The 20,684-nt window shown below is 39.7% G+C and overlaps 1 protein-coding gene across 1 annotated transcript; it reads left to right on the top strand.

Moving 5' to 3' along the window:
• Positions 1-2,493: 2,493 nt before the first annotated feature.
• lonrf4 (LON peptidase N-terminal domain and ring finger 4) lies at positions 2,494-15,666 on the top strand. Its single transcript, XM_080502750.1, has 12 exons — positions 2,494-3,244; positions 4,663-4,781; positions 5,332-5,454; positions 5,558-5,743; positions 5,835-5,952; positions 6,180-6,255; positions 6,351-6,465; positions 9,424-9,545; positions 9,640-9,798; positions 10,987-11,149; positions 11,260-11,409; positions 12,586-15,666. Exons 1-12 carry the CDS (start codon positions 2,947-2,949, stop codon positions 12,733-12,735), a joined length of 1,779 nt encoding a protein of 592 aa, XP_080358876.1. The 5' UTR covers positions 2,494-2,946; the 3' UTR covers positions 12,736-15,666.
• Positions 15,667-20,684: the final 5,018 nt, after the last annotated feature.

The following is a 20,684-nucleotide window of genomic DNA, read 5'->3' as shown; positions in this document are numbered from 1 at the left end:
ATGTAGATCCTGGTTGCGTAATTATTCCACCTTCACTCACATTCCTTCATGATTGTAGTACTCAGCAGTGTGACCAGTGTTTCGTTGCCTTACTTGCAGAGTATTCTGACCTACATGATTACTAGAAAGAGAAGTAGCCATTTTTTTTCCCCTTAATTTTATTCCTAAACGACTCAAGTTCTCACATCTCCTCTGGTTACAGTATATGAAACCCCTGAGGAGGTGAAACTGAATATTAGAAAAATCTGTTTTGTAAGTACATGTCATTTTCAAGGCTGGCATGGCAGGTAATGATTTGCACAACAAGCAGATTTCTGGTTTGAACTTGCTCGTTAATCGGGCCATCTCTGACAACACGATATTGATGTAACTGCACCACGCAGGGCAGGTTTCACTCTGCATCGGGTCAGGGTGACATTTGAGGACATTTGAGGTTTTGAATGGAAATTGATCAAATCTCTAGATCTGTTTTATTTATTGGACAGTTTATTGTTTTGGACATGAAAAGAAAACATTTGATACATGAAATGACTTTCTGATTGTTTTAACAAAGCTTTTTTTTTTTTTAATTCAACCTGCAGATTCAGTACAGTGAAATATTGTGAGCATTGGTAACACTCACATTTTCATCAGAAGCAGAAATAGATTTATTGCCAGGTATAGGTTAAACACACAATTTTTTTCTGATGAGACAAGTGCATTAAGCTGGTAATTTCTCCTGGCCTGGGTTTAAAGGTGCAACTTCATTCCTCCAGTGAGTTAAACTATACCATTATGTTACTGTTTTGATGCAGTTTAATGGGATAAATTGTGTGTTTGGAGGGACATATCACAGAGTTACATATCAATTAACCCCATTTATATAGGTTGTAAATATCTCACAGGTAAGTTTTAGTAATCAAACAGATGGATACCAAAATATTGATACGTAAGATACTATGTTTTCATCGTTAAATATTGATATTTCTGTAATTTAAAATAAATTGTTAAAAGTTATTATGCCACAAATTACAAATTAGTTTAAAGCCACAAAATTATACTTAGTTTTGCTGTATGTATAAAAACTTCATGATATTATGCAACTGTTTATATGCAGTCTTAGATTGCGTGGTTTTTAGCAGTTTGAACCGACATTTTGGAGTCATTTTGCCTTTTTTAACAACTTAATTATGGAATTGCTTATTTGAACGGTTTATCTTTTGTTTTAACAAATCATTATTATAGGCAAGGCAAATTTATTCTGTCATTTAGACACAAGGCAATTCACTGCTTTTTAAAGAAACACATTAAATCAAAGCAATTAAGAAAGGCATAAATAGAATACAAATTAAGATAAATATAATGAAGTAAAATTTATTGATTAACGGAAGGTCTGAGCAAATGGTAGTGTTTCAAGGTCTGATTTAAAAGAAGTGAATGTGTCCTCCCTCAGTCATTCAGAAAGGTTGTTCCACAGGTGAGGAGACAAGGAAATAAAAGCTGCTTCACCTTGTTTCTTTTTGATTCTGGGAACACTTGGTAAACTTCTTCATGATGACATCAGAGGTCTGGTTGTTTAACACTCTACAAGTAAATCAGTTTGTTTTTCTTCTCACCCTTTTCAACCTTTTTTTCCCAACTTTTTTGGGCTGTTTTGTGGCATTTTAACAAATTGTAACTGTATTCGCCATTAAATGTTTTAGTTGTTTTACATTTTATTTATTGCTTTTACTTGGAGACAATTGATCTGACCCCCCCCTTTTTTTTCAGTTTCTCTTGCAAAAGATTAGAATCAACATTTTATAACACATGGTAAATTGAATGAATCTGCATTTACTGGTAAAATCATGTCTCATTAAGTAAAGGGTGTATTATTAGGACGTAAAAAAAAGTGTCTATCATTGTAAAAGCCAATAAAAGAAATGCAATATGTTTAAAAGGATGATTTCCATATAACGTTATGAAAGCTTCAGAGAAGCACAGCAGACGGTTTCTGGAGCCTTGTGTTGATGCAGTGAACTGCAGAAACCCAGGTTTTGGGTTACCCTCGCAATTCTTTAAGCAGGTCACTGTTTTAGCACAGTTTAAACCAGATTCGATGCTGTGCCACATTTGCCACTAAGTATGTTTTGAATGTATCAGTATATAACTCGAGGATGAGCAGAACAAGGCTTATGTCATGATCCGTTCCCCCCGCCCCCTCCATGTTTTTATTCCCTCAACTGGGATTCCCTGCACTGTGACCAGTTGATGCATTCTGGGAACTGCTCGCATTTTGACCAGATGAACCAAACACTCATCCCCCACGTCTTTTAATTGATTGGGACGAATAAAAAAACAACGCAAAGCGATTCTGTGGCAGGAATTATGTTATGAAACTCTGCATCCTTGGGTTTCACAACAGGGCGGAAAGCCACCGTGCGGACCAATGGGGGGGGCGCGCTGCCGAGTCACGTGATCTTTATTTATGTAACGTAATGGTGTTACACAGTAACCTACCTTCGTGGCCGACTGTGGATCCGTCTCGACAGGGGTTAAAAGCGGACACTGGATATTAAATAGATTTAAAAAGGAAAAGATCCACTCATGTGCGGTGGCACAGGTTTTGCTCGTGCGGAGTTTGGAGCGTCGAGGGGCGAAAGCGGCGCGTTGGACGAGGGGCTGTCTGGAAAGGGAAGATGTTATGAGCTATAAAGCAAAGTTGTGGCTGAATAATGTGAGCGATTAGACTTTTTTCTTTTTCTTTTTGAGGCGAAGGAGATCATATGAGGACTGGATTTAGCAGCTGGACTAGAACCTGGTCCGGTTCCAGCAGATGCGGCACGCGTTGGACTCTACCGTCAGCTGTCGGGGTGTTATTTAAATGGTCCGGGCAATAATACTACACAGAAGCGCGACCCTGCAGTGCTTTGACGACAAAAAAATATTTCACTAGTGATATAACTATATATATAAAAAAAAAAAAAAATGGATGTGTTGGAGTGTCCACTGTGTCTCTTCCTGATGTGCGAGCCGGTGACCGTGTCGTGCGGTCACACGTTCTGCCGGAGGTGCGTGGTGGGCTTCCTCCCGTCAAAGTGTCCCTCGTGTAAAGAGAGGTTAAAACAGAAGGAGGTCAGGGGCATGAAGAACAACGTGCTCATCATCAGCGTGGTGGAGAAGTGCTGGCCCGACGAGACGCGCATGAAGTGCCATATCTTGGAGAAGCTGAAAGGGAGCGAGTTCACGGAAGCTTTACGCATCGCGGATGAGGGGCTGCGCTTAGGTAAGGAGAGGAGAGACACTTCTATAGTGCACACTGTTGTGTCCTGGTCACTTTAGTTTGAGGTTGTTTTATTTTTTAAGATTCCCCGGGACTGATGGCGCCCACATTTATTTGTGCTCGGACTGCTTGTGTTTGGACTTACACTTTTACGCATTGCACAATTTTGGTTCGTCCCCTCATTGTGGCTGAAAGTGCATCTCCTGAACACCAGAGCCCTGCAGAGGCAGAGAGAGAGATAAGGGGTCAGAGAGAAGGTGGTGTCTCAGGCACAGACTCTGATGCTGGCTGTATCGCCATAACAACTGATTAGGCAATTGACCTGAATGTATATTTGGGTCAGATGCTCCTTCTTCTTCTTCCCTGCAGGGCTGGCATAACTCCTTTTTACAGACTTCCATGCCATCACAAACACATTCATAGGAGGTTGTGACATTTTAAATAGGGTATTGTGTAGTTTCCCCCACAGCTTAAACAAAGACTGTTTTCATAGACAGCCTTGCAAATAGATATTTGGTTCCGCCTTATCAGTGCAGCTGCTTATCCACTGCAACTGGCTTCACATGTGCATTTGACCTTATTGTCACTGTTCAGCCATGAGGAACTAAACGGGACAACTTGTACCCTTAATGAATTTGATCTCATCAGTGGTCGTCCAGGGGATCATGACACTGTTGAGCGCGACAGTAATTCAGTTGCACAATGTTAAATTACCTGCATGCCTTCCCTGCCAATCCCTTTAAATACTGCTGCTGCTGCTTACTTTGCTCCATCAGTCTGGCCTCTTGTGTAATGACACATTTACATACTGCAGTTTTACTTATATCACTGGAAATATGAAACCCAGGGGCCTTGCACTTACATTTAACATTTCATAACATACACATCACTGGGTCTTTGTTTCTAAAGGCCTGCAAACTTGAGGGGAAAAAAGACGGTTCTAGCTTTTTGACACTAGAATGCACGATTGATTATGGGGAAGGCAGGAGCAGTGTACGTTTTCTCCTTCGATGCATAGTTCTAAAGCTAAATGATGATGGATTCCTGGGTATACAGTTGCTTTTACAGGCCAAACCAGTAAATTTAATGTTTGGAAATAATTAGAATGAGAATTGAGTTGCACATCCCACATTCAGGCTGCGGTGTGCTCACACACTGACAACAATCAAGCTTTTTAGGTATTATTTGAGGTTGGTGTCATTGATTATTATGTTGTCATAGGAAACTTACCAAGTTGGCAGTGTTTTGGTAGTATTTGAATTGAATTAATGTGGGTTATGATAACATCAGTAATAGTAAAAAAAAAAAAAATGCACCAGAGCAACCAGGCATCAGCTGTTCAAATGCAACATCATTTAAATGAACCTATTGTCAAGTTTTCGCATTTGTTTCTATTTTTCTTCTTCCTTTTGCACCCTAAGTCCCAGACGATCATAATTTGAAGCTGTTCAGAGCCGAAGCTCACTGGGGCCTGATGCAATTCCAGGATGCGTTGACAGACCTCGACAACCTCTGCTGCCTTCGCCCCAACTGGACAGAGGTGAGAGATCTCATATCTGAACATCTACTATCTCACATTTGAAGTGGTCAACCACAGTTCTCCACTCTCTCTGTGTGTATAACTCCACATGCTCTGTGTCAGTGGGTTTTGTAACTTGCATGCCAACGGCACACATGTAACCTCAGATCATAGTTTTGTCCATTGCGTGCCAAGCTGACCCATTTGGACGCTTTTATAGACGTTATGTCATTTTTGTAAATGTTATGCAAACAGCTACTTATGTCATAATGTAAGTTAATGACTCAGTGCCAGTAGGTGGCTCACTGCTCATAAAGAAAATTATTTTGTTTGTTATTGTTAACTTATTTACTTTCAAGGAGTTTGTTGTTTCAAAGAGAACTTTACTGTTTTGAATTGTAGCTGGAAGTGATACAGTTCAAACCAAAGAATTAATACCTAAAATATGTAAACATGTTTTGTATTGTTTTTTTAAATGTGTTGGGGTTTTTTTCCCCACAGTAAGATGCTGTGCAGTTCTTCGCTTATGCAGACAGTTATGTGCTGATAACAATGTTCTGTGTGTGTGCAGGGCTTCTTTCGTAAAGGGAAAGTGCTGTTAGAAATGGGTCAGCAAAAAGAAGCCATCGTCCAGTTCCACCATTGCCTAAAACTTCAAGCTGACTTTATTCCTGCAAAGAGCCAAATCAAGAAGGTCTGTATATTTCCGTTTGTGCAAATGTAAAAAGTTATTAATATTTTGCTATAACGAGTTTGTTCATGGCTTAATCTGTCATCTCGATGGTTTAAATTGTCAGATCTTGGAGGCAGAAGGATTAGCGGTGCCAGATGAGGTACCCTGCATCTTAGAGGTGGTGTCTGAATACTTGAAAGGGGCCTGTCCCATCACCACCCTCAGTGGCTCCCAGGGGCCCACTCACGCAGAGAGCCTGCTGTATCCTCATGGAGATAAAGCAGAAGGTGGAAGGAGAGAGGCACACCAGGTAACCTTTACCCGTGGCTCTTTGTTGGCAAGTGGGTGATTCTTGCACATAAACCCTAACTGATGAGGACATGTCTGATTTTACCTCCAAGTTGAAGCATGACACAGGTACCGAGTGCTGCCTCAGCCTCTGCCAAGCCGTTTCCTTTCTCCCTGCTGCTGAAGATGATGAAGAGATGATGATGAGAAAGGACGACGGGCACGGAAGGGGTAGGCTGACAAACCAGTGCAGACATTTATTATAATTTGACTGTCATTTCGATCATCATTTTGTCCATCATGCATCATCTCTGTCATTGTCACCATGAGCAGTTTTTCTGTAACACCCACCAGATGGTTTGGAATTACATGATAATTGCGTGTCCTTCTTCAGAAGGGCAGACTCTCCACAAGTCTTTAAAAAGACCGTGTTTTGTCTCGTTTTGTTCATCTGTAAGGTACAGGTACTCACCATAGAGAGAAAACTCTGAGCGTTCTCACCGTGGCAGACTTTGAGTGTCCTCTCTGCATTAGGTTAGTTTCTCAAACTACTCACTGATTCACAAACACGAGTCCCGTTCTCCCTTTGCTCTCTTGTTAATGCTTATGTCTGTTTTTGTCCTTGGAAGGTTGTTCTTTGAGCCAGTCACTACCCCCTGTGGCCACACATTCTGCAAAAACTGCATAGAGAGGAGTTTGGACCACAACCTTCGCTGTCCACTCTGCAAACAGCCACTACAAGAGGTAACCACCCACAGACACTCTTCTCTCTGAATACAGCTATTTTAAACTTCATGGAAAAAAAGGCCTATTTTTTTTTTTTTTTTTTAATCTCCCAAGCATCTCGATTTTAGGAGCTGCTTAATTATTAAAGCTTTGCTACTTTCACCACACTGGGGGTTTCAGATGGCACATTTATCTCAGACAGGGAGGAAGACATCATTGATGATTAAAGGTGGATTTCTTCTTATAAAACAGTTTGATTGTATAACTCTCACCTGAAAACGAAATTGCATGAGTGCTACAGAAAAAGAGAACTTGTCTTTTCATTTCTAAATTTAGCTTCAGATAAATGACTGCATAAGAAAAAATAAATAAAACCACTGTTGTACCAGATGTGTGGGCACGGACTTGCCTGAATGTACGAGAAGTGATCAAAACAAGCGTACTTCTGATGACATGGCTCAGAGTTGTTTGGCTTATGGTCATACAACTTTGAACATGTTTTTTCTTATCAAGATATTTAAGTATACCTCATGTACTAGTGAATTCTAATTGTTCTGAGCTGTGATGTAATATTAATTTACAATGTAGATTTATGATACAACACCATATTTGGTTCTGCGAGGCCTTCTTTTCTGGGTTGTCATTGGTGAGAAAAGGTGAATAGTCAGCTCAGATTCAAAGATCAAATGGCAGGCTGGTGAGTGCAAAGACCTTCATTGTCCAACCCGTACAAAAGCGAGATGCATAAAGCATGTAATGAAGGACATGCTTGTCATCTGTCCCATTGGTGTGTGAATGTGAGCGTGAATGGGTGAATGAGCTGATATGTAAAGCGCTTTGGGACTACCTCAGTGTGGTTAGAAGGCGCTATATAAATCTAGACCATTTACCATTTACCATCTATTCGTCTTGTGTTCTCACTTTATCCATGCTACGCGCGTGACCAACCTTCTGCAGCTGACAGGGTCCACTTCAAGATTGACACAGATGACCAGCATACAGACTTGCACTATTTATAGTCACCTTAAAGTATCAGGCATGTCTTTGGATAGTTCCATCTCTTACCATTTCTAGGTAAGTGATTGAACCTGCCATCTCCAAACTGAAGGGCCCTGTCAGCTCGACTTTGCTATAAGGCATACAGCATTACCAACTGCTCCATGGTGCTGCGACTTGCTCTTCATTTTCTGCACCACTGTGCATTGTGAACCCCTTCAGTGTCACACTGTGAATGCTAAGCCAGATTGTAATGTTTGGAAGCCTCTAAGGGAGTGCTTGAACTGTGAAGTTGTGGCACTTGAGTGCTTGTTCTTGGCAACCTGTGAGTCTTCCCTCATCCCCAAGGGGAATTTTGAGCTTAAGCATCAATGTTTCGACACAGTGGAGAAGATCCAGCTTATATCACAGATGATACTTTATATACTTAAAGGCTTGTAAATTATCTGCCATAGTGCAGTGAGCAGTGCATCACAGGAGAGTGTGACTATTTTGACAGGAATGTTGGTTTTTAATGGGAGTTGTGATTTTTGCTTTTGGAAGGTGGAGTTTTTCAAGACATTGCAAATTGTATCATTCGTCAAACTATTGATCCATCCACGTTCTCACATCTATGTGCTTAACTACAAAGCAGCCTTTATGAAACTCTAATCTATATTACATATTCATAAAGTTCTCCATAGGTTGTGCAAAATCACTCCAGCACAGTAAACTGCAGATGTCATACGAGTAGAAAGTTTATTTTAATGGAAATTATTCTGATGTTGGACAGATGGATTGTGGAGTACCCCAGGGAAGTTGTTTGGAACCTCTTTTGTTTTCTACTTTTATTAATGATCTTACCCTGGTGTTAAGACATGCAACTATAGTGATATATGCTGACGACACTACATTATTTACATCTGCACAAACAGAATGCCAACTTGATAATATTCTAAATGAGGAATTGGTCTTGGTAGCGCACTGGATTAGAGCAAACAAATTAGTTATTAATGTTGAAAAATATAATAGTAATAGTGGATTCTAAATTGTCATGGACCAGTCAAATTAGTTATGTATTGCAGAAAATGGGGAGGAGTATGGGCACTATTAAACATTGTTGAAGGTACATTCCTCAGTGGTTGACGAAACAACAAGTGCAATCACTTGTGCTCTCTCACTTAGATTATGCTTCAATTGTTTGGTCTAACACAAGTGAAAATAATTTACACAAGCGACAAGTAGCTCAAAACAAAGCAGCACAAATTGTTTTGGGTTGACCATATAGAACTAATGTGAGGTCACAGAAATGTCATTGTTACAAAAATACCTAAAATTATACATAATAAATTGTAATTTTTCACAGATAAACATAATTATAGTACATTTCAGAGCAGTGAAACAAGGTGTGCACTACCAGGCTGTAAAACAAATCAAATGCCGCAAGCTGTTTATTATAGAGCCATGGTTGCCTGGAATGCGTTACCGGGATTTTTGTTTTCAAAAGAAATTAAGTGTTTTTGTTTACACAAGAATTAATTTTGGTTAAATACCTGATCAGAAATGAATAATGATGATTGTAATACCAATAACAATCTAATAAGAACAATGATAATTGTTATTGTTGTTGTTTCATTTTGGTTTTTGGATGGCCCCATAGTTATTATTGTTATTATCTTTATGTGGTGTTGTTGGTTTTTTTGTGTTCTTTTGACAGATATTTTAGTTGGTTTCACATTGAGCTTCACAGTTTGTTCTGTATGATTGTGCGCGTGTGACTTTGTATGCAATTTTGTAAATAAAATGCGTAATGAAAAAGAAGGAGGCCCCAGGCAGAAGAGCTCCTGCAAAAAGTCAGGAGCTAATGGGGCTCTCAATAAAGTGAAATGAAATTATGCACCAATACATTTTGTTGAGATGTATTTCAATTCTGCCAGTTGTTTTACTGCCGCATTGTATGTGTTGCAAAAATTCTAATCAATTAAAAAAAAATTTTCCCAGTACTTTAGAAACAGGAAGTACAACGTTACCATTGTGGTCCGGGACATCATGACGCGCCTGTTTCCATCACAGCTGGATGAGAGGAAGCAGATCCACGAGGCAGAAATGGCTGAACTCTCCAAGTGGGCACCTGCATCACACTATTAACACCTTTCTACCCCTTACTTCTCGTCTTTGTCCATCGGTTTTCTCACCTTCGTCTCATTTTGTCCTCAGCCTCACTAAGGACATCCCTATATTTGTTTGCACTGTGGCCTACCCTGGAGTTCCCTGCCCGCTGCACATCTTTGAGCCTCGGTATCGTCTGATGATGCGTCGCTGCATGGAGACGGGCACTAAGAAGTTTGGCATGTGCAGCTACGAGCACGGCAAAGGGTACGAATCTCACTCATGGTTATATCATTCTCACGTCAACATTTAACTATCCGTGTTTTATTAGGAAAAAAAAACCCCAATAATTCTGCACCGAGTTCAAATTCATGGAACATCGGCACCGTGCATCCGGACAGATGCCTGCTGTTATTTTGAGCAGACTGTCTGGGGGCACAGAGACCATGTTTGACATTTCCCTAACTGTGCAGCTCACAGCAGGCTGGAGGGAGCCTGATGAGATTGTCAGCAGTGCAGCACAAGAAGATCTCAGAGTGGGCAAAGTTTAAAATCAGTCATATGTGACCCTGAGGGGGTGGAAAGAAATATCAGCATGGTCACCAGTCTGCCTCAAGATCTGCTGTACATCTTCATCCTCCATTTCATGCTTGGCTACAGTTTACAAAATGAGGCCATGCTGTACAAAACTCCCCAGCAAGTGACATTTATGACCCTAAAATTCAAAATATATTTAATTTATTATAATTCATAGCTTAACACATTTTGGATTTCTCAATGAATTTCTGTGAATGTTTTACTGCAATAAGAAGTGTGATAAACAAAAGGACACTAAATATGATTTATGGGATTAATTAAATTGCAAATTTGAGAGATAATGTATTGATTCTTCTGCTTATGGTAGTATATTGTTCCATTTTTATGAACAAAGGCATCAATAAGGCACAGTTGGCTCAAAACACATTGGGCCAATATAAAAAGCAAAACACAATAAGACTTGGGTTATTGGAAAACAGGTTAGCATTTATTTGACATAATTTCCCCAATTCTATAAATAATACAAAGCAGCACCTATCTCAATGCTAAGCACACTAATTTAATCACTTGTTATTTTTCCATTAACATTTTGTTATAAGTTTTGAAGAAATGCGATAAAATATTGAACTTACCATATACTATCTACATATAAATACAGCACAGTAGATAGATACAGTACTTGACAAGGTGGTGATTGAAATCCTTGGGAAACTCTAAAGTTTCCTATTTGTATCGAAACCATTTAAAAACAAATTAACATTCATAAAATAGAGGATGGATTCCCATAGCTCACAATATTTGTTGGAATTGTTGTTTGACCTCAACATGTGTCTACATATATATTTGATAAATCGCACACTTTGAACATGTATATAGGCATTAAATGGAGAGTAACACTTTTGTCTTGGTTTGTCTCAGATTTGCAGACTATGGCTGCATGTTGGATATCCTCGGTCTGGACCTGCTCCCTGATGGACGTTCGTATGTGGAAACAGTGGGCGGCAGCAGGTTCAAGGTGCTAAAGCGAGGACAGAGGGATGGCTACCACACTGCTGATATCGAGTATCTTGAGGATCTTAAGGTCAGCCTCACGGAGATCGTAATGCAGCTTGAAGTAAATGCAGCAGGAAAATCTTTCACTGGACCACTCTATTTTCTCTAGAGTCTTTTCCCTTGTTTGCTTCCCCTCAGGTCGATGGTAGTGAGCTGGAGCTCTTGCAGCATCTCCACGACAGTGTGTACCAGCAGGCCCAGGACTGGTACCAGCGTCTCGGTGGCCGTGTGCGCGAACAGATCAACAGACAATATGGCAGCATGCCAGAAAAGGAGGAGAATATTCAGGTGCGGACCTTAACACAAGTGTAATGTAACACCAGGTTTTCTTCCCAGTAACCACTTCCAGCACCGTGTGACAATTTATTAACCCTCACCACTTTTATATGTTGTGTATTTTATAATCGTATTTTAATGTCAGCGCTTCGCTAGAATTTTAGGCAAAACAAAGACTCCACTGTTATAAAATACATACAGTTTGAGTATTTAGCACATTTCTGTTACTTAACTACATAGAGTTTAGTTCCGACAACTTTTTTGGACCTATTAACCTATATATATCTTTATGTACACAATTTTCAAAAATATACCCCACCAATTAATGTTGCTATAATGTTCTTAGACAATAATACATAGAGATAGAAATATTACATAGAAATAAATCATACCTCGTGATGGACTGGTGACCATTATAGACTCTATAACCTGGATTTTACTCAATGTTAACTGGAATACAATCCAGGCACAGCAATCTCAATTAGGGTAAAGCAAATACAAGAAAACCATTTTAAAGGCAATAAATATGCATTGGAAAAAGCAACAGCTGGCTTTTCCAAGTTTTAAAGAGCGAGAGAATCACTTTGGGATTTTTACATGTTAAGTAGCAAGGGAATGGGAAATTTAGTATAATATTTGCCCAAGAGCAGTGGGGAGCAGGTCATAATAATGTGTGAAGACGACACACCATCGCTTTATATAACAGGACTAGTGCATACTTTATGAAAATAAAATATTGGAAAGTTGTTAATATGACTACATTTACGGTCTAAAACACAACACTTTAGGTATTTAGGACAATACTGTAAATTTAAACAACAGAAGTTTTACATATGTTACATGCAGTAAATCTGAATATACACTAACCAACTTAAAATCATATGTAAACACCTTGATCTGATTAGATTGGACTTTTTTTCAATTGGAATCATGGTTGGATCAGTTGAGGTGGTGCAACCCTGTTTTTGATTTGATAAGAATCTATATGAATGGCACATCTAATTGCTTAGTGGTGCGGCTTTATGTCTATGACATAAGATCACAGCTTGATGTTTGACTTCAACAAGCACAACTAGGTGATGCCGCTCATTAACATAAAATCAAAACTAACCCTAAAGAGATTATGTTCTTTTTTAGAAATGGTCATCATCTTTTGTTTCTGTCCTGATTATGCTAATTCTCCTCTAGGCCTCGTCCAACGGTCCAGCGTGGTGCTGGTGGCTGCTCTCTGTCCTCCAACTTGACCCTGCCTATCAAACTACCGTCCTGTCCCTGAACTCACTCAAAGATCGGCTGGGGCACCTCCGTCTTGTCCTTGAATACTTCTCTCAAAGCTAGAGCCCACGTCTCAGAGGTGTTATGGTCGCAACTCGCTGGCAGTCGAACATTACGCACACAGATGAATGGAGTGAAACGGACGAGCAGAGTGGGGTCAGCTGTCTCTGAATCGTGGAACAATTGTCTTAAACTCACAGCTCAAGCCTTGATCTTTTGATCAAAAGCAGAGGGATTGTGATTTTATTGGAAGACACAATTCGGTTTTCCTATAGTTGGGTGTTTGCTGTTCGAGCTTTCATACATCGTCTCTCCAGCTCGCTGAACGCTCAATGATCTCACTGTGTCAATACAACGTGCAGGGTTGACCAAAGATGCTTGTAATTTAGGATTATTGAGAGCGAAAAGCTGCTTTTTGGATTAATATAATCACTTCAATAATATTCTGGAAAAAGTTATTGGGCGTCCTCAGCCCCTTCAATCACTAAGAACATCAGCCAAGTGAGTACAATATAGTTTAGTTTGAAGTGAGAATAAACATAATAGCATTATTTAAAAGGTAGAGATTGTCAGGAATGTGCAGCTCAGGATTAGTTAGTGAGTTTCAGCCAATCCGTTGCTACGGGCCAGTACTGCCTGTGTTTTAGTTGCTGGCCTTCACAGCCACTGATGATGGCTTGTTTTGTACCATTTGAATACTCTTGTAGGATCCCAATTAAAAAAAAAATTATTGTTGCAATAATTATAATTTATCATTTGACATGGCATAAGTTGGAGGGTCTATTTTTAATGGGCGATTATGAGAAGGGTGAGAAGACGGGGTAAGACAGTTAGAGGTGTGATAGGTTTGTTTTTACAGTTGAATCTTCAATTAAGCGTGACGTGTAAATAACAAGGCATCTTTGTCCAGTCTCCACTTTTTATTGTTATTTTTTGTACAAAGCAAACAGGCACATTGTTGGCACTGAAAACAGCTCATGTCACGTTCCCTTCTTTATAGTTTCACCACTCGAATGCAGAGGAAAACTATTCTGCTATACTTTTGTTGGCACTTGGTCCTCCCCTGGGGGTGTCTGGGTAGGGCATGACATCTACCTCTGTGCCCTCCTATATGCCGGTCTGGCCCTTCTACCACCAGCCATGGTGCCTTCGAGTGCCTGGGCCAAGTTATCAGGAGACCTGCAAGTCTTAGAGTTTCTTAGATGTTGGACTGTGGTTTGTTTTTTTGTTTTTTTGTTTTTTGGGGGGAGGGGGGTATTGTGGTACATTCCATGGAATGTAACAATTTAGTAACAACAACTGACTTTTGTTTGTCTGTTGACTTATGCTTTTTTATATGTATAAAACTGTGCCATATTGATTTCTATGTCTAAATCATTTTGGAGGTAGTTTAGATGATAGTAGTGGTAGTGTACATGTGTACATGATGGACTCTGAAGTTAGGCCTGGACCCTCATGCCTTGTGTATAGTTTATATTTGTGGCCAACACATCATTTGGAACAGTTTGCATTATTACAGCAATGCATCAGCAGGAACAACTTGGTCGGGGGGAGGGGGATGCCTATTGTCAGCATGACTATTTACATTACATTTTGAAACAGGAAGCACAATGCAAAGATATGTGAGCACTGGTGCCCATTGGAATCCTCATATCTGTATCAATAGGGCTCTGCACAGAATTAATCCATATATATTTTGCTCACTATTCTTTTTATATTTAAGTCCATTGTTCAAGCTTTTCTGCACTTTCTGGCATCCTGGGAAGATGCTAGAGGGCACAGATAGCTGGGAGCAGGGGCTTTAACTTGATATTTACTGAGAAAAATCAACCCCCTTTGAAAAACTGCCCCCAAAAACAACAACAGTTCAACAGTTATTTTCAAACCAATGTAAATGTTCTTTATGAACTGACTAATATAAACCATTTAGAATAATTATTTGAGCACAAGTTACTTGGTAAATAGGCATATGTATGGACTCCTGTCCTGGGTGCATTTTACTTGAGTTGAAGAAATGCACTTTTTGTTTTTCAATAGGCACTGATCAACTTTTTGAAGTCATTTAGGTGTAAGACTGGAGTCATGGTTCCCGTCATAAGATGCCAGTTCCCATAGCTGGTCTCTAAAACCAGGCAGGGTTGATTTTTCTGCAGAATGAGAGCTAACATGACCATGGTCAGTTTTCCTACCAGACACAATTAAAGCTACATCAAATCAAAAGGGATTACAATTCTTGGAGAAATCTTGAATGACCACCTTGTTGGAAATGCATGAGAGCAATAATCATTACAGGACATCACAGTGAAATATTTTTTTGTGCTTTGTTTTCTGATGCACTGCTGTCATTTCATGCACACTTTCTGGTCTTTTGCAAATCGTCTATCTTTGTCAGTTTTCTTACTTCAAATAAAAAAGATGTATGTGTCGCAGCCATGTGGGTTTACTCTGTTCAATGGACAACATCATCTTCGTACGGTTTTGCACTTTAGCGAACAATTCCCAGCCAAGTCCCCGCTCCTATCTTCACCCAGCTGTCTGTCATCTTATTTAAAATGGGCAGTAATCCTTTGTATGGTCTTTGTGCCACTAATCTCAAGCTCCATTTCCTTTTACTCACTCTGGAGCTTCTGCCATTTGCAAACTTTTGCAGATGTCGATTAACGATGGATGTCACTCATCTTTTTGGAAAGGCCCTCCAAGACTGTTGAAACAATTTGCACCAAATCCATGTTGTCTCTGGACACAGATTATGAGGCATATTAAGTGACCCGTTCTTGGCAGCGATTCCCCAAGAGAGTGAGTCTTACTGTCGTCTGCTTGGGGAAGGCTGTGAAAAGCACCATGACGACGAGTTCCTGCGAAGCGCTGCAGCTCTGCAGGAAGTGTTTACTAGATGGTCAGTGGTCTGTGGTGCTGTCTCGACTAAAGATCTGTTACTTCACAGCTTTCAAATACCTCTCTGTCTATACTGATAAATCTACTGTAAGTCAAAACGTGTCCCTCTTATGGATTTGCATTAATTTCCTCTGTAACCAAGCCAAGAACAGTAAATTAACTGAATAGTGTTTATCAGCTCACTCCCTGATGACTTTTTAAATGTCAATATGAATAAAGATTTTCAAAGCTACTCTGTTTGATGTGTGTATGTTTCCTGTTCCACTGATTGGAATGGTTTTCTTTCTCCTTGATAGGGTCGACATTATACTCACATAATGGGAGCAGCAGGATCTGTTATAATTCACAGCATGATGGGACATGGTACAAAGAAGTGATGGACATGAAATGTCCCTCACATGCTGATAACAAGACTCTTTGGTGTGAAAATATGTTAGAAGTATTGAATGAACTGGGGCAACAGCTGTGGTAGAGGGGAGGAAGCCTCTTATTTTGCTCTTATTGATAAAAAAATGGATTAAAAAAAAAGAAATTCAAAACCAAATGAGTGAGATTGAAAAATAATATACCATGGCTTACCTTTTACACAAATTTAGCTTGATATGACACCTGCAGCATTAATACAGATTAAGCTTTTCCGATCAGTCAAAAGTGCCTTATGTTTGAATGTTTGAGATACGCACACACACTGAAATCCTATTCTACACATGCAATCCACAAAAAACTCCACTAGGGGGCAGTCTGTAGCTGTGGACAGATAACACAGATTGACTCAGACGACCAAAGCAAGAGGAAACCTGTGAAATGTGACTGCATACAGTGTTTTCAGTCTCAAACCACTTTGGTCCCAAAACTTATTTTAGTCTGGCAAGAAAAATCAAAAAGAATAAGAAAAAGTTGAAAGGTGTGTGTGTGTGTGTGTGTGTGTGTGTGTGTGTGTGTGTGTGTGTGTGTGTGTGTGTGTGTGTGTGTGTGTGTGTGTGTGTGTGTGTGTGTGTGTGTGTGTGTGTGGATAAAAAGGAAAAAAAAAGACATAGCTAAAGTGAGGTATATTTCCTGCTGACGTCCTCTGCATGGGAAGCAGGCAGATAAAAAGGTTTCACTGGCTTCACTGGGGTTCTGTAATGCTACTCAGCGTTGACATCAATGCCCATTACACTTGAAGAATGCCACAGCTTTTCTGCACTAAATTGATCCATCGGCTTGCGCTGACTCCCTGCTTGTGTATGACTGAGTAAGGATGACAGGCGTTTTGTAGGAGTTATCGCAAAGGGGGAACTGGCTGTGGCTCTCAGAGTGTGTGTGTGTGTGTGTGTGTGTTCCCTTGTATTTCTACTATTAGGAAGGCAACATTTTCTCATGGGGATACAGAGACACAGGAACTCCCCAAGGTATGACAGAATTTAGGATAAAAGTTGTAATTTATGTCAGTTGGGGGTCAAAGGTTCATCACAGCAGAAAGAAGTAAACCTAAGACGTCTGCACACTTCAGTCCTGAAAAGCGAAGTGTGTCCATTTGTGCCCAGACCTTAATAATTATCCCTCCTAATTATGGAACAACTCACGAGGACTCCTGCTAAAATAGACTAGCCTTCCCTCCGTGCAACAGTGAGAACAGCAGCAAGAGAAACAGAGAGCACCGAGGGGATGGATGTGGCTCTGTCATCACAGGGACAAAACTGGGGGGAAAACACCTCAATGTCAAGAGCAGGATTATCAATTAGGAAATTGAGAAACTTTGTCTTTGAAGTGAAAAGCATTTTGTTTACCTTGTGGAGCATGAAAGACAACACGCAGAGAGCTAATTCCCTCTGATATAAGTGTGGTGAATTGCAGCAGAGTGAAGGGGAGGGGGTGATAGCAGGAGAGGGCTCAAGTTGCCATATCAGTGTGTATGCACGCGTTTTCTGTGGCACTAAATGCCCTCTTTTTGTGAAATTAGAGCATTTGAGGACGTGTGTGTGTGTGTGTGTGTGTGTGTGTGTGTGTGTGTGTGTGTGTGTGTGTGTGAGATGGGTAAGGTGTAGCCAACATTGCCGGGACCTCAGTATGATCCCATAGTTGCTTAAAGGTGACCATTTCTTTCGTAGATAATTCATAACATTCATTTACCTGGTGACAACATGTTCAAATGTTTGAGTTTAGCTACTAAAATTGGAGAAAACCCCCTGAGAAAGGATAGAAAATGAATGATAAATAGAATTCATGTGATGTTGCCACTATTTCATTCCCACAAGGCTGAAAATATTCTTCTTTAGTTGTGAATACTTCTGCCTGATTGAAGCCTGACTCATTTGAGCTCATGTTATTAAAAGAGGAAATAAATAAATAAATCACCCATAGCAAAAATCACAACATTTCTTGCTGAAAATGGGTTTAAAGGTCAGATAAAGGTTAGGTTTAAGATTCAAGTTCAGGTAAAAGTATATGGCTGATTTAAAACCTATACTTTAGCAGGAATGTGTCTGACTGGCATGAAAACGTGTGTGAACCGTGTGTGCTGCCGGCACGTGTCATTGTGTGTCTGGAACTGATAAACCTTGTTTTTTTTTCCTCCTTTGTATAATCCCCTTGAGTATCAACATGATGATAAACCCATGAGTACGCTCTTGTGTGTCAGTGGCTCAGAGAGCTGAGGTAAACACACAGGCCACCTCCCTCTGTTCGCACCACATGACACATCATAAATGCTTTGATATCAAAAAGCTAAAGATATAATGAACAACCCCCCCCCCCCCAAAAAAAAAAAAAAAGACAAAGAGAGCAGCTCAGAAAGGAGCATTGTAATACCGGATTAAGCTACAAAAACTCTTTCTTCCTCTAAAAGCGCTTTCTATTTTCCTTCCCAAAGAAGACACTTGATGATTTAAGCCTGAAACGTATGATTTGTGAGGGGAACAAAAGCATTTGACCTTCCATGTTGTATGAATGACAGTTCAACATGTCTAAAAAGATGGATTAGCTGTCCCTTGGCCCTACGAAAAGTCTCTAAGGAAACAATGACACTGATTGAGAGCATTAGAGGAGAAAAAATATGGATGTTCTTTATATTCTGGTGATTCCTCATAGGAAAAAATATCAAAAATGAAACGAAGTGGATCAAGATCACCTGCTGACAGAAGGAGGACAGGAGAAACAGGAAGTGGGGGGCACGGCGGGGGACGTGATGTTATGCGACTGGCTCAGTGATTTGTGGAGTGACCTCCTGCAGAGACACACACCTGTCAGTGGCAGGGCGTTTGCACGGTGGGTCTGTATATATGCATTATGCTGTGCAAGGACAGAGAGGCTTCAAGTGGTGCGGCTGCATGCCTCAATGGAAGTTTAATTGAGTGTTTACACTGGTAAGATGACAAAGTCACTGCACCGTTGTGCCACATTGAATTCACAAAGTGAGTGTGCAAGCCAGATAAAATCAATACACTTGGTCAACCTGTTAAGAACCCGTTTCCACTCTTTGCCTGCCCAGTCATTTTGTCCTTGCATCTTCAATGAACTGCACACCTCTAATCTAGAGGTTTTCAAACAATGGAAGGAAGAGCCCCAAACTCGCATACCACAGATTATTTCATGCCAAGTTGTCATTTTTGTGTTGAATGTTAGATTTTTGAATGTTCACATCGTAAAACATTGATCTAATTGGCTTCTGCAGCCATAGGAAAAGTACATTTTAGATCTTGTCTATGTCTTATACAGTTCATAGTCTGCAATGAAGTTAAGTTTATCAAAGATAAAGACAAGATAAGACAATTTCAAAATCACACTTTAACCCTCACATGTAAATACTTATAATTGAGCAGCTTGACTAAACGTGACTCTGGATAAACATGGATACCATCTTTATTTATACATGATCAAAGTGAGATTTAAAGAGGTATCAACATCTTGACCTGTTATCAACTATTCGTGAAAGTGATCGGGATCATTGGCTGTTACTCCAGGGGTGGTGTACATATGGCCCAATAACACTTTGTCATTTCAAGTTGTTCCAATCATGACATAGACTCAAATTTATGATCAGTTTGATAAAGTGATGACTGGCCGCTTGGGTATCATGTAAAAAAGTGGATATTTTCAACTGAAAGCTTGGTTCTAGCTATATAATGATTAGATTCCTCTCTTTGCAAGAGGTTTTAATCACAGACCACAAATTATTGTTTAAGTTAAGGTATAACCTTATTTTCTGGTTTGTGATGGGAAAGCAGCAATAGCAGATTGTTTGTTATCCTCGATAATTGATAGCCACAGAACAAGCTCAGAAAAATATAAATGTATTGTATGTCTTGAGCGAATATACAATGTCCCCTCAATTCATTTCTCCATTGCAATTGTCATTAATATGTTAATCACATGGTTTTCTGGGTTTATGGTGCAAATCAGGTCCCAATGAAACTTTTTTTTTTTTTTACTGTAGAAGGAGTTGGAGGAACATAATCCATATTCATACACTTTACGTTCCAAACCCACTCGGCTGTTTTACATTTCACATGATGTCCTGAAACAATTCTGAAAAAAATCCCAGGGTAAATAATGAGTAAATGAATCAATGGGAAAGTCAAGAATATTTTCCCTCAGTGGAGTGTTGTAGCTATAAATATGTCCTTCACACCACATATGCAATATTCATATGTGAGTGAATTGTTGGTAAAGGATGAAATGTGAATGTGAAGAGTATGAGAGTCTGCAATGAAGAAGTGGAATAATTATCATAGGCATTAGCATCTCACTGCCTCAGGTCCTGCTTTACAGCAGCAACAGCTCTGGTTGAGTTTCAATGACTTCTATCTTGTTTTCTGTCATATGGATTGGAAAGTTATTCAGTCAAACTGGGAACAAATGCAAGACTGTGCTTCTGCAACCTTTATGACTGAATGTGCTATTTCAACAACTTTCTCCAAATTGAAATGTGTCTGGTGCTGCAAAATAGGTTTAATCTTTAAGATGACAAAAACACAAATCATAAAGTTATGTCTGTGTATTTCTGACATTCTGCCACGACAATTTAGAGCAACTATTTTTAGTGATTTCATCTTTTAAGCCATTTAAAGCTTTTTCAGCCATTTTTATTTTTTCTATTGGTTGAGTTTTGGGTAATTTGTCCAATTCAATACCTTGCA

This window comes from Blennius ocellaris (assembly GCF_963422515.1).
Source record: "Blennius ocellaris genome assembly, chromosome: 9".
Lineage (NCBI taxonomy): Eukaryota > Metazoa > Chordata > Actinopteri > Blenniiformes > Blenniidae > Blennius > Blennius ocellaris.
Note: the sequence above shows the minus strand (reverse complement) of the source record. Positions and strands in the feature narration are given on the sequence as shown.

Bases quoted from the DNA above. Each gene is read 5' to 3' on its own strand.
- lonrf4 (XM_080502750.1), top strand. From the start codon at position 2,947: ATGGATGTGTTGGAGTGTCCACTGTGTCTCTTCCTGATGTGCGAGCCG. The intron at 5,744-5,834 runs GTAACCTTTACC...TTTACCTCCAAG, and splicing joins GAAGGAGAGAGGCACACCAG to TTGAAGCATGACACAGGTAC. The intron at 9,546-9,639 runs GTGGGCACCTGC...TTTTGTCCTCAG, and splicing joins GAAATGGCTGAACTCTCCAA to CCTCACTAAGGACATCCCTA.